This window comes from Amblyomma americanum, chromosome 6, assembly GCF_052857255.1.
Source record: "Amblyomma americanum isolate KBUSLIRL-KWMA chromosome 6, ASM5285725v1, whole genome shotgun sequence".
In the NCBI taxonomy this organism is placed as follows: Eukaryota; Metazoa; Arthropoda; class Arachnida; order Ixodida; family Ixodidae; genus Amblyomma; species Amblyomma americanum.
In genome coordinates this window covers 61,052,654-61,066,833 of record NC_135502.1, presented here as the reverse complement: position 1 = coordinate 61,066,833, position 14,180 = coordinate 61,052,654, and the positions used below count along the sequence as shown (strand labels likewise).

The 14,180-nt window shown below is 45.8% G+C and overlaps 2 protein-coding genes across 3 annotated transcripts; one reads left to right on the top strand and one right to left on the bottom strand.

Annotated features, from left to right (window-relative positions):
* Nucleotides 1–2,995: 2,995 nt before the first annotated feature.
* Pldn (biogenesis of lysosomal organelles complex 1 subunit pallidin) lies at nucleotides 2,996–12,771 on the top strand. Of its 2 annotated transcripts, none has more exons than XM_077627147.1 (4): nucleotides 2,996–3,165; nucleotides 4,282–4,391; nucleotides 6,352–6,433; nucleotides 10,572–12,771. In XM_077627147.1, the coding sequence occupies exons 2-4, from the start codon at nucleotides 4,288–4,290 to the stop codon at nucleotides 10,785–10,787; spliced, it is 402 nt and encodes a 133-aa protein (XP_077483273.1). In that variant the 5' UTR covers nucleotides 2,996–3,165; nucleotides 4,282–4,287; the 3' UTR covers nucleotides 10,788–12,771. The 2 variants fall into 2 exon arrangements, with proteins under 2 accessions (XP_077483273.1, XP_077483274.1); XM_077627148.1 differs by having other exon boundaries at nucleotides 3,036–3,165; nucleotides 4,285–4,391.
* An 832-nt stretch (nucleotides 12,772–13,603) lies between these two features.
* Nucleotides 13,604–14,096, bottom strand: LOC144093596 (cytochrome c oxidase subunit 7C, mitochondrial-like). Its single transcript, XM_077627150.1, has 3 exons — nucleotides 13,955–14,096; nucleotides 13,758–13,889; nucleotides 13,604–13,674 (listed from the first exon to the last, which is right to left on the bottom strand). The coding sequence occupies exons 1-2, from the start codon at nucleotides 14,063–14,065 to the stop codon at nucleotides 13,773–13,775; spliced, it is 228 nt and encodes a 75-aa protein (XP_077483276.1). The 5' UTR covers nucleotides 14,066–14,096; the 3' UTR covers nucleotides 13,604–13,674; nucleotides 13,758–13,772.
* Nucleotides 14,097–14,180: the final 84 nt, after the last annotated feature.

Below are 14,180 nucleotides of genomic sequence, written 5' to 3'. Positions count from 1 at the left end.
GTATACGGCTTCCGGCGATGGAAGGACATCAGACATGTTTTAGTGATACAATTCCCCTCCAGATATATTGCCTTCCGCCATGTGAGTTAGCTCAACTAAGCCATTTAAGCGTAACGAAGAATCAGGTTGCGGTAATAGCCAGCCAAAATGAGGAAAGAGCGAACTTGCTTCTTGGTTTCGGGCCTCGCGGCCTGTTGCAGTTTGACCGTGCACGATGGAGTTCAAAGAATGGGTCCCACCACCGCCCAAAGCAGGCCCTATAGAAAAATGACGCGAGTCGCGCCGATCTCACATTTCTGGGGCTTGACAAGTAGACCAGCCGTTCGGATGCGTTCGAACAAATCACGCAGGGTGAGCAGGTGTTGCTCGCAGATGGAAATCGTGACAAAGATGTCATCTATATAATGCGCCACATTTGAGAGGCCTGCTAATAGGGAGGTCAGGAGGCGGATAAGAATTGAAGATGCGGCCATAATCCCAAAAGACATAAAGATATCGCTAGTGTACCGACTTAGTGATAGTGGCAGATACCTATCACAGTGATAGGTAACGATATCTCTTCGAGAGGGACCTGCCATTAGCCTTTTGTGAGGTCCAGTTTCGAGAAATATAAGTCCCAGTGTTGATCTCGGTGAACATGGCGTCATCTCCCGGGAGGAGTTCGCGTCAGCTACCAGGACGCTGTTGATACGACGGAAATCGATAGAAGTGCAGAATGCCTTATCATTTTTTTACTAGGACCACAGGAGTTTTGTATGGAGAGTGCGTGCATTCAATAACCGCTAGCGCTAACATGTCACTGACTTCCTTTTCAACGACCTCTCTCTTCGCGTACGCAGTACCCATTAATGAGTACTGCGAGGTGTTGATCGGATCCGTTGTGGTCAATTCCGGGTGGCGTTGATTTCTATGACATGGTATTTCAGAGAAGGTGTTGCTGTAGGAAGCTAAAAGTGTGTCACGTTTTTCTGTTTGGCTGCACTGTGCAAAGCATCAGACCTCTTGATGGTCTTGAGACCCCCGCCTTTGCGGCACAGATTGGCATCCGCTGCTCTGACGCAACTCCTTCCACGACGACAAACGACAACGCCTGGAGAACCGCCACCGGCAGGCGCTCTTCATAATTTTTTAAACATATTGATATGAAATAGCTTGGTCGAGGTACTGCCGTTCGTCTTCAGCCTACCCTGGAGCTTCGAAGCCTTCCGTCTGCCTTCTTCGTAGACCGAGGTTTCCTGAATAACGCCGATTGGCTCCGCCCAAATCCTACCTGACCCGGCCAGACCCAGCCGCTCTCCCCTTTCCCGTCCCCAGCCCCGACCACCCGACAAGACGACGAAGCGAAGTCTCGAGCCCAATGACAAGACCAGAAGACCTCACGACGAAGCATGCACTGCCGCCACGATACCCCTGCGCGTGCTGTTCTGCGCATACGCGGGCCTAGGCCTTTGGCTCGTACCGACTGCTGGTCATCAAGTTCCAGGGACCAGAATTCATTAGATCAGCTCATCCATCGCGGTGGCAAGCATTACATTCTCTTCTATCGTTTCCTGACCATCCCCACCGTCACATCCTCCTCCGAATCTGAGGAATCGATTGGAACGATAACTCGGTGGCCCCGAGTAATTACGAAGAAGACAAGGACCAGGCGGAGAGTGGCGCGGGGTGAAGCGTTCACTAGCCGTTAAACCTCATCTCATTGTGGCATCATGTCGCCCTGTTCTTTTGCTTGGTGCCACGCAACAATAATAATAGACATTAACCAGTGTTTGCACCAAGTTTCAATTTCAGTAATGTCTTTTTGAAGGATGTCGAGGTCTTTGCTGTTAAAGATCGGAGGGTAAGATATGCAATCGTCGGGAAATAATTGGATGTTGCATGAAATACTGGCAGGAAGATAATTAATGTAAACGAGAAAAGGCAAGGGTCCTAGTACCGTGCTTTCGCGAACACCTAATATAACTGGGAAACGACGCAAAAAATGTTTGTTAGCATAGACGAATATTTGCTAGCATAGACTGAAAGAGTTGCAAAGTCATTCCATTGTCGAAGATATAAGGTTTAAGTGCGCGGCAGTTTTCATAGCAGGCTTTCATGACGAACTTTCTTGAATGCTTTTCTTTAAAAGAAATTTTAAATAAAGAGTCTTCGTCATGTAGTGTTAAAAGCTAGTTGGGGGTGGGGTTAATGATTTTCTAAAATTTGTGAGGGTAGATAAGCAACATATATTGGTTGGACTGGTGTGAAGGAAGAACGTTTGGTTTTGTCAGGCAATGATTACAAAAGAGACACGAACAACATGAGCGCTTACTTCCAACAATTTTATCTCACACATGCATCACATTTGTAAGCCAAAAACATGCTATCATTTGTGCTAACAGTATCGATGCCTCAGAAACGATAGTTCTTTGTCACATAAAACTATGTGACGTGTGTTAATCATTCCGTCTATAGTTTTATGTGACAATGAACTATCGATTCTTAGGCATCGACACTGTTAGCACAAGTGATAGCATGTTTTTGGCGTATAAATGTGACGCATGTGTGAAATAAAATTTGTTGGAAGTTACCCTCGTGTTCGTTTTCTCTTTGTGTGTCCACGTTCCCTGCTGCGCTACAGTCTTCTAAAAATAGAGTGTGTTCATCCACTACGGTGCTTCTTTCATTATTCATTCTTTTACTCGTTCCTGATTTCGCTCTAGCAGGGGACTCTATGTAGGAATATGTAAGGGTAGTCGGGCAGTGGCAGTGGCGAGGACATAGGGCAGTGGCGAGCGCCACCTTACCCGTTACGTTTTGCAGTGTTTTATTTAAGCTCAGTTCATTATTCCGCCGTAAGTTCTATCGAGGTTTTAGTTATTTTCTTTGCTTTAGTTCTCATCAACAACTCTAGTTGTAGTCTTTTTTTGCTAATTTATACTTCTGCCAAGTTTCGTTTGCGGTTTGTTTCTAAACGCAGTGCTTGCACGACTGTGGCGACATCGAGCGGCTATCAGGTGCGACTGCATTCGCATGTGGCTTGTGCAGTTTCACTTACCCATTCGCTGGAAAGCAATGGATCCAGCTGTTTGTGTGTATACAGCTGTGCCCGTTGTCTAGCTTGTACCGGCGCCTCTTGCAATTGCATCTGATACGACCACAGCACATCCATCTGCGCTGCTACAGGTGATTGCCATTGTCTGTCAAGTCGGTTCGCATCAGCACCATGAAAACCAGGGACGTTTTGTGGTTGCTAGCTTGTGGAAGTAAACAACGCTTGTGTCACGTCAGCACACCTAGCTACTTCTCAAAAATTTAAGCTTATTAGGCCCCCATACCGCCCTCAACCACCACTGTCATGGAAACTCAGTTGCTCAAGTTTTTGAGATCATTCCATGCTTGCCGCATGAAATTGGCAATACTGGTAGTCACCTGGTAGGTATGTGCCATTTTATGAGGCCAAAAACAACAGCAACACCTGCTGTGCGCTAAGTTTCCTAAAAGCTTAAGCAGTGCTAAAGCCAGAGAGCGCCCACAGGCGTTGTTGAGCGTGTCATCGAATGGGATGTGCCACTAATCGTTTCTGTGCTCTAGCAGTGCACCTTTTATCAGTGCAAAAGAAGGAAAAGAAGCTGGCCCACTGGTGGGAAAATTTAGCAGCACTAAAATGGTCGTGTGTGACACAAGGGGGATGGGGGCGAAGTACCATGTAAAATTGTGCTGGTCTTTCTAGGCGATTGGGCTTGGTCAACAAACCTCCACCCTATATTGTTGAGTACTGCATCCAACGTGTCAACTGTAAATACGTTGGCGTCGGCGTCACAGCAAATACCACTGAAAGCTCTCCACAGAGAAGGGGACTGCTGAGAGAATGTGCAGTCGGTAATGTAAAATTTGGAATAGGACTTTGCTTTCCACTATGACAGGTGCCCTATAGGTCACAAAACAGTGTATCCTTGTGCTGAGATGCACTTGACAACTTCAGATTATCCTAGCCTTCTTGGATATGTTTTGCTGTTCGCAACTGCACAGCAAGGTTTCAAAAACCTCCTAGTAGTACAAAACACATTGTGTCGTTTATTGTCAGAGCTAAGCAAACATCGGACATATTGGAAATGTTATGTTATACTGAAAAGATGCCACATTGACGTATGACTGGGGCGTTGTGAATTGTTTACTAAGTATCATAAAATGAAATGTTTGTTAAATAATTTAGGCACCAGAAATTGTGGTGAATTTCTTAATGTTTGTTCTATGCATTGTTTTTGACAAACACCACAGTAAGAGCTTTGGTCATTGCAGCAGAGCATGGCTGCCTCTGCTGTTGAACCAGGCCAAAAAATAGCTGCTGCCATGGAGCTGGGCCATGTGGATGACCTGAAGGCTCTGCAAGCCAGCCTGGGCGATTTGACGTGAGTGCAAACAGCCACACAGAGGCCTGGGTTTATTAGTTTACAGCGAACTAGTGCATAACTGTTGTATTTCTTGAACATGCAGAATACAGGACACTTAGCATGTAGCATTCGTCAAGAAAGTTGTTTATTAATGCGACAGCGTTAAAGAAAATTAGCGTTCACTAGAAAATTCTTTACCACTACCTGGCTGGTGGGGCTGGTGCAGGAGTGCCGACCTTCCAGCGTGCACAAAAGTCACGAGAAGGGAAGGAAAGCCATGAAGACACTGAAATTCAAATTTTTACTACAGATAACTCAGCTTTTACAAAGCACAATAAAAAAGTCTTGGTGGACAATATTCGTCAAGCAGTGTCCTTTAAGATCTTAGTCATACTGTAACTTTATTGTAGCCCCTTTCAGAGCATTTTAAGGCGGAGCTGAAGTGTCCTCACCAATTTTCTTCTTCTTTTGTGTGCACGTGCATCGCGCTGCTTCTATTTCTTCTTTGTAACAGTAAGATCCAGATTTAAAGTAGGAGGAGAAGAAATATTTATTCAAAGCCAGCACTAAGGCCTAGTGAAAAAGAGCACTTGCTCTGCTAAGGCCCGCTGATCATCTGCTGAGCCCAAGTGAAGCCAAGTACTCCAGGAAGCAAGGGAAGGGTAAGGGAAATAAGAGGTAATGGCAGTGTTACTTAAGTACTGAATGTGTTCTGTGTCTGCTCTCGTCTCTAGATAGTTTGGACAGTGAGCTGTGTCACGTCATCTGAAGTTGCAGAGCATTAGTGGAGTGAGGAGAGAGATTTATCCTTGCGAAGGATGTGTCCTTGTTCCTTGTTGAGTGATAGGTGAGGATGCGGTAAAATTGTGTTTTTTCCTGGTGTTCTGGTAGTGTTCAGCTATTTGCTCTTTCTATGTTGTGGCGGCGTTCGCTGACGTTGGATTTGGCCAGGGGATCGAGGGCGCCCATTTAAAGGAACCCAGCCTTAAAATGTGTTCTTCGCCACAGCTGGTCTGTTTATTTTTTGTACCTTTTCTATCCACTCCGCATTGCTGGTGTGCTAAAAGGCACAGGAGGGAGATCTGCAGGAACGTGTGCAACATTCGTGATGTTTGGTCACTTGCATGTCATCACACTATGCCTTCATTGTCTTTTTTTTCTATGATGCACTCATCACGAACACCCTCTGCTTTTCTATGTATTGAAGAAAGCTGGCCTGTTGTAGCATTTTGTCCTCACTGGCATAAGAGGAGCCACCCTGAAACAGGAATAGAGATGGTGTAAGGCGAGCTGCTAAAAAAAAAAACGTAAAAGGACAATGGTGGCTTGACGGTCTAGTTGATGTTGCACGATATAAATGAATTTCAAAAGGACATCAGACGTAGAGGAGGGACAAGTATGCCACACAAAGTGACAAACAGGAGTGGTTTAAGGCTTGATTAAATCTTTAAAGGGGCGACTGCTTTTATGGCTATGCCGTGGCCATGTACTTAATCCATTTTGGGTAACTGGAACAGCTGACAAAGGCACCATGTGACAGCATGCATGTTGTGCCAATATGAAACTTGTGTATCACATAGCTAGTTTGGAAGCTTTGTTTTCTTTCTTTTTTCATCTTCGTTCCATTGTAAATTGATTAGGAGTGCTTGGGTACTTCAAGCGTTTCTGACAATAGCCAGCACTGGTCGCAACTTCATGCATGCATTACATGTAAGCTGGATCTCTCCACTCCAATGCTGCTGAGGCCTACTGTCATCGATGAGTTTATGAAAGGACTTAAGCAAGAGGCATGCACACGCAGGCATGACATGCCGAGTCAGAGTGTGGTCTGTGCACGATTCCTGTTCACTTGACTTGTCCTCTGAGAATCGCTGCAACGCAGTTAAAAATGCTCATGTGTTGTTTAGTCAGTCACGCTGCTTTGCCCTGTCCTGGCATGCTACAACAAGATATACAAAGAGCTCTGTTTATCTCGCAGGCGGAACCAAGGCCTTCTGCTGGACACAGTGCAGCAGGAGAACAGCCGCTTTGCTGACTCCACAGGAAGCCTCGATGACATGGTCAGCCAGTGTCCCTTTTCTTTTTGGCGTGCCACTGCATCTGGAGCCAATTTAATGAAATGTGCCCTAGGGCAGCTCAATTAAGGGAAAGATGTGCGTCTTCTTTAAATTTTTGCTATTGAAGGAAATTGTGCCTTCCTTGGCAGTCGAACTCGGGACTACCACTGTCTCTATTAAGGCCGAGACTTGGGCAAGTTGATAGGTATTTAAGAATAGAAAACAGTGCAACACACAGGACGAGGAAATAACAGGTGGCGCATTGTTCCGTCTGTTCTTTTCTCGTACGATGTGTTGATCTGTGTTTTCAGTACTACCACTATTCTCCATAGTTATCAGCAGAGCCGTCACTATATTTTGCAGATCCTGCTTTTTTCATATCAGCTGATCTGGCAGCCATGCTCATGGTGGCAGGAGGCTAATTTGCTAGTTTAGAAATCAAATTCTTTCAGCCTTAACATTGAAGATCAAACCCCAAGGTAAAATGAACTTGCAACCACATCTCAAGGTGCAACAACTTGCCCGTCAAGCAAAGCCTTTGTCTCAGATAAAGGAGTTGTAAAACTTTAAAACTCGCTGAATTTGGGGCATGTTCATAAATACTGTTTTCACTGAATTCACCATACTGAGGCACTAGTGGGAAGAATATGAACCAACTCGCAAAACTGATGCATTTGCTCCTTTGTTGCCTGGTGTGAGCACAGGACCTGTGGCAATATGGGAAACTGAAGCCTAAACTGTAGAATAAAAGTAGTGCTGTAATAAATTGCCTAAAACACACTGGGGCATCTCTTCTCGATTTCTGTTGTTCCTAAGGCCTTGTCACCATTGCCATCAAACCTGCAAACTTCGTGTCTGTAGTGGCCAGATTGAAAACCTTAGTTGGCATCAACCATTTTTGTGTAGCCAAAACTGTCTTTCATTGGCTGTCATGAAATAAGTGGAGTTACATTTTCAGTCTGACAGCGTTTGCAAGCAACAACCTCTCACATCATTATTCTGGGTCATTGGTTAATCATGTGCAAGCAGGTACCTCTATCTCCATTTGTTATTTGTGTAATGTAGCAGTAGCCTGTTTACATTTGTGGGGCTTGTTGTAGGGAATACAATGCTGATTACAAGCTGTGGTTGGTGAAAATATTTCATTGCTGTGCATGTTTTTTTCTCATGCTCTGAAATTTTGTGGCTTGCAAGAAATAAGAGCCATACCATAGAAGTTAAGCAGCTCGGGATGAGAGAAATTCAACTGCAGTTAGAAAGTTTGTGCTCAGGGCTTGGTCATAATTAACTGCTTACTATGCAAAAAATACTCCTCACATCTGTAAGTACACTACTGTGCTATATGTGTGAGTATGGAATTGAATCGGTGCACAAACAGCAAAATGTGTTCAGTACGGAAGCAGTATCTCTTGCGTAGTGTTTCAGCCAAGTATGAAATTTTTTCCAATCAATCCTATTCCCATCTTATCATATACTACAAGGGTTGCCAGGCTTGGCGACTATCTGCAATCCACATCTGTCGCCAGCACCTTCGTTGCAATCGCAGCCTTGTCTTCGGTGTCCATGACTGTGCATCCATGCACCAGTACCGCCGCTACTTCTTCCACACCCCATGACTGGTTACTGCACTGGAATATTCCAAACACATTCTCTTACGCGTACACTATAATGCGAGTGTAGCGGCACAAACACAGCACACATCCACACCCCTGCATCGAGTCACTAGACGCTCTTACTGGCACAAGCACTTGGCATGAACCCATCCATTGCTGAAAGCCTTTTCTGTAGAAGGGTAAATGTAGTGAACTTTCCCCACGGTCTCGATGGGATCCTGTCTTTTGTCACCTGGGTCTCCTCAGAGACTGTGGCTTGGCTGTCTGTTATGCAGCAGTGCTGGCATTTATCTTCTTCCACTTTGAATCTGTGCCAGTTGAAGCATCAAAGAACCCAACGAGACCGATTAGGATGAGGCAGTTAAGCCCAGTTTGATGCAAATGCTTACTTTCTAAGCAAAATGGAGGCAGCGACTAACAGCCAAAGCACTTCGTCGCCAACTCAGTGTTGATACTCATGGCCACAAGGTGGCGACGCTGGTCGCAGCAAACTGCATTGCAGGTATGCTGGAGCTAGAGCCTAGATCAAAATTTCTCAGGCCACATGGTTTCCTTTGCAGCTACCGAAAGGCTTTCAAAGGTGAAGACGAAGGCTCTCTTTATTAGAGAAAGAGCTTCAAAGAAGCCATAAGAGTCCCAGCACACAGGTTAGAAGTAAACCATACCTGAAAAACTTTGACCATGGCTGTACTCGTCTGTGCCTTGAATAGTACCTATGAACTGCACATGGCAAACAGCTGGTTTTTACAAAAGGAAGCAGCAAGAAAAAAAATCACGGGAGCGAAAAGGTAACCGAAATAGGTGCAGCAAATCATGCCATTGTATGCAGAGCACTGAAAAAAAAAATGCCATGCATGCCAACACAGCGCTGCAAGAATCTTATCTGAACAATGGAAAAAAAAGTTGGCTTCTAATTTCATTCCCAAAGAGATTGACCCTATTTAGTACGTATGGAAATAAAAAGGCTATGATTGAAAGGGCAGGAACAGAACCTTCCTGCTGTGGCAGACGAAATAAATTCTTCTGGTTACTTTTCAGCTCCCTCCAGAAATGCCTCGTGCGCTTCCGTTCTTCTGGTTCGTCTTCATTTGTCATTTGAGTAGCGATACTTTGAAACTTCCAAGTTATTCACAGCCATTGTTCTCCTGTGTGCTACAAAAATTTCTAGCGACGTTTTTGCAGTGCTTTGGTACTATTTCTAGACATTTTTTTGCATACATTTAGCACTTTGGCTGCAGGTTGGCAACTTTTTTGGCTACTTTTACAATTGTTGCGGCTCTTCTTTGAGTTTAGGATGTGGAAACCCTGTCTGCTGCACCAACTGGCTGCTCCCAACAATAACGAGGGCATGGCAGAATATTAGCCAGTGGCAAAAAGGAATAAATTGTATTGGAATTGATATATATTATCCCAGTCCTTGATAGTTTTGTAGTGTGCATTGCTTAGATCCTTGTCAACCTATGCATACTATGCCCCAGTGCTGCTGGGCAACCAGATACAATGGGTGCAAGCTTTTTCCTGGCCTGATGTTCGGCTCCTTTGGGGGTGAAATGCTTAAAGGGGCTCTGAAAGGGGCTCTAATAAAGTTGCGGTATGCCTTGGATGTTAAAGCACGCACGCCGCTTCACGAATATCGTCCAGGAAGAATTTTTTAATGCGCTTTGTAGAAACAGAGTTGTCTGTAGTTTTTGAATTTCAGCGTCTTCGCACCTTTCCCTCTCCTCTCGTCACTTTTTGCACGCTGGAAGGTCGGCGCTCCTCTGCCGGCCCCACCTCCGGGGGAGAGCTTCCCGACCCGCCAGAGCTGTGCGGCTTATTGGCTGCGGCCATGGTAGCTGCCTGACGTCTGAAAGAATCCAACCAATAACTACCTCTCAACATGTATACGTAGATGCGAGCATGAAAAAGTCGCTGGGGAGGGCTCGCCAACTTTCGCGCGTGATTGTGGGTCCTCTGTTGCTTGTAGAAGTGTATTATTTGGCTCAGGTGTTCATGACAACACAATGCAGTGATTGAGCAAGTTGATGTCCTGTCCTCGGAAGGTGTTTCAGAGCCCCTTTAAGAAATGGGTATTTGACCCTACCTTGAGTAGACGAAAAAAATCTTGTGCCATGGCGCTCTTTGGCCACAGATGCCCTTGCACCATAAAAGCATAATTATGCATACGATGGCTTGTGTGTGTGCTTGTTGCATTAATTTTCTTCCTTCATGGAGGAAATGGATATTGTGCAACATTATGACAAAGTTTAACTGTATATGAAATGTCACATTGTCCAAGCCACTGCAAAGTGCATCGTTAGCAGTGAAAAAACAGTGAAGACTAATAACTGTGCACTGTTTTTGTTTTTAAATTTTAGAGTTGCACAGTTAGCTGCTGGTCACTGCCCATGTGGCTGTAGGAAAGCCCTGGTTATCTTCCTTGTTGGAGGAGCACATGCACTGCATGATTAAAGAATGTTGAATCTTTGACTGACGAGACTGTTGACTGATGAGAGCGACACTATGCTGTTGTGGTTGTGCGTGTACAGCTCCAGCGAGCTCGACTCTACCAGGCCAAGCTGGTGCGCATCAAGCGTGACATGGGCGAACTTCAGCAGCGGAGCAGTCGCCTGCGGAAGCGTGCTTTGCGGCTGCAACAGATGAAGCAGAAAGAGGCACTGCAGGCTGAGCAGCAGCGCCAGCGGGACCTGGAGCGCACACGCCAGTTACAGCCTCGCGTGGCTTTGCAGCCGGCTCCTCCGTAAGGTGTCAGGCATGCCTGTAGGCTGCACGAGTTTGGTGCTGCACCCAGTGGCAGTCTTGTACACATTCATCTGAAGTGAAGATTGTGCCAAGTTTAGGCAGCCTTGATTTTGGGACCTTCTTTTGTACACATTCCTTTCTGCAGTCAACTTCATTTAATTTAAGAAAAACATAAGTGTTGCTAGTTTGCCTAATTACACACCACATGCAAGGCCACAAAAGTTTCTGCGCTGCTTTAACAGGTGGGAAGAGCATCTGTTCATAAAAACTTGTTCAATTGGGTTCTTCTTAGGCAAAGAATTTTTGCATCAAGAGATGTGTACAAGTTTAATGGTTTATGCCAACCAAATTGTTTGAAAACATTCTTTTTTGCGTTGCGTTTATGGGAATGAAATGATTTCCTGACTGCTCAGCCCAAAACAGTCTTACAGGGAGCTCACTAATTACCACATTTACTCGCGTAATTTGAATTTTTTCTTTAAATTAAGTCTTAAAAAAAGGGAGGGGGGTGCCAGTTACGTGAAAATTTTCTGAACACATCCTAAATAACTCTACAAAGGTCATAACGCGCATTATATACTGTATATTGCTGCCGATACGTCGATCCACCAACCTTCGCCCCTCGCTAGCCAAAAAAAAAAAAGGCAGCTTACTCCAAGTATAAGACGCATACCACCTCTTGCACCGGCCTACGTTACGTGGTTCCCCGTGGGATGGCATTAAGGTGTGTGCGCAACCCAAAGCAATAAACGCACAATGATGCAATTGTGAAGCCAGCAATGGGAGGTTGAGGATATAAAGGGCAATAAAATAGCACCATCACGTGCGGCCTGGCTAACTAGCGGCAAACCAAACAGCGAACAGTTCGGCATTTTCGGATTCAGGCACGCGTGCAACTGTTCATGCTGCAAAGCGACCGCCAGTGCAAGCAGGCCGGGTAAATGGCGCACAATTCGTACCTTCACCTCTCACCTTTCGCAGCCGAACACGGCGACGCAGCCGCGCCGTTCTTCCCAAGACTGCCTCGCGTGCATACTGGTGGTCAGGCGCAGCAGAGTGTGCAAAATATGCGTGCAAGTTTTTAAATTTTTTTTTTCTTAACAAATCCGGAGGAAAAGTTGGGAGTGTGCAAATTACCGGGGTAAATATGTGGGAGAGGGAAGTTGGGCAGGTGGTTCTTGATATTCACTGTGAACAAGGGAGGGGACAGCCTCGAGGTGTTTGCCAGTGTTTTCACCAGAGGACTAGTGGTTTATCGTGAATGATAGAGGCATGCCCTACAGGGCTCAAGCTTGGTGCAGTACGACGTTGGACCACTACAGCAACAGCTGTTTCAGGGAGGTCTTCCAGGGCTGCTAGTGCAACCATAGCACGAAATATGTTGCGATGCACTAACATCACATTTAGGCTGCCATAACGCCCATGCACACATCATACCCTTTTGCAGCCAATGGCAGTGTAGGTAGAGCGAATACAGACTGGCAGCTCTGCACATATGTGTGCCGGACTTTTCGCAGTGGGTTAGCAATGAAAATTAGACATGCCACATGAAAAACCACGTAGTGTGCTCTTGCCGAGTAATGTTACGTTTGTGCCGGCGTGTACTGCAAAATGTCGAGAGATATCAGGCTTCGTGGGAGCAGTGGTGGTTTAACATGTTTGGTTAGTTTCAGAGGAATGCCAAGCTGCCCTCAGAAATGCATCTTGGGGGTGGGGCTTGGCAATGCGTGAAACACTTCAGAGGAGCATTAATACTGGAGCCTACAAGCACCTGTCAAAGCTGGTAGCATGAGCTGAAGGTTCATTACTTGCCAGCTCTTGCCATCTACCTCACTTCACTTGTTGGATACAGCAAAGAATTTGGGGACATTGTGTACATATTTCTTGGTCCTTTTCAACTGAAAACTGTACCAAAGGGTCATGGTGCACTTTCTGTATATATCCTGTATGTCTTCAAATGGAACTAATAAAATGTACAGAACATGAGCCCGTGCACAATTGTTCTGTGAGTAAAACAAAGGGGGCAAGGGAATGTCTGCAATGTGCAACAAGTGTGCTATTTTCTAACCTGTAAGATGTATGCTGGCACAAGAGCCTGCTTCTTAAATGCTGTTACGTAAATTGGTTGCCTGAGGTACAACAGGTGCTTTGTAACGGCTGCATAAGAACCACCAATTCTGTTTACTTATGCATGAAGCATTTCTCGGTACAAGAGTCTACAGCACTTTTTGAAGTTCTGCTGAAATACTATTGTAAAAATTTTTTAACGAGCATAGAGACTGAGCATTTACCATTAACATCTCACTTTAACCAAGGCAGCTAGTTCAGTAGCACTTGCTATGCATGCTTGAAACTGGACGTGTGCCCTTATTTTTACAAATACTGCGTTCCAGGCCCAGTTGATTGCCCAGCGAGATGCAGTGTGCTGCTCGTGGCAGGGGCCAGCTTAGAGTTGAGGTGGATGAATCTCCAAGTTTGATTTATGAGACTACAGTGGCATAACCCACCGTTGATCACAACTGGACGCCTACGCTCTCGAGTATGTGAACAGCAGGTATGTACTGCACGAAATGGCACCAAGCACTTCCAGGGAACTACACGCAGCGGTGTTCGAAAGGTGCTACGAGACTATGCGAAAGAGCTTCAGTACCAGCGCACCCCTCCATAAAACATGGTGTTTATACTAACACTAACCACCTCTACGCACAAATGTGACAAAACCTCAGAACTAGATCTATGTACCAATTTAAAAAGGGACCCTCGGAGTCAATGCACCTGCCAGGCCTCGTGGCCACGAAACAGCACAGGAGCCGCAAACTGTGACGGAATGAAATTTATTCTAAGGCGTTAAAGAGATAGCTTCTCGCTGCCCGCTTCGCACAGCATATCCTGAAAATGAAAGCAAGCGACAGCAGTCAGCAAAATTCCAAACTATGATGCGCACCGCTACTGCACCGGGTACGAGAACCCACCTATTTTAGGCCGCATCACTGCTTCAGGAGCTGGTGCCGGACAGCAAAGAATGGAACCGCAAAACCGCTTGCGAAGAAAAGGGCGAACTTGATGGTCAGCCCGTACTTGTTATTAATCTTGAAGGGCAAGTTCTGCGAAAGGAACGAGAGCACGTCAAGCAAGATGCGCACCGGAACCTCTGCAGGACACCCCTCACCGATCCGGGAATGCCGCTCGTGTCATGGTCGTCGTGGCCACTTCTCCGGATGGCCGAAGTGGCGAAGTTTCGCGCAGAAACAGCCAGACGAGTAACGCGAGACATGCTCATGTTTTACTCCAAGTGGTCACGCCGAAGTCCACGGTGTCCTTCGTCACCCTTGATCCGTCCGTCCGTTCTACTGCGCAAGTCCTCCGGATTGAGTTGTGGATTATATGCGGGATTG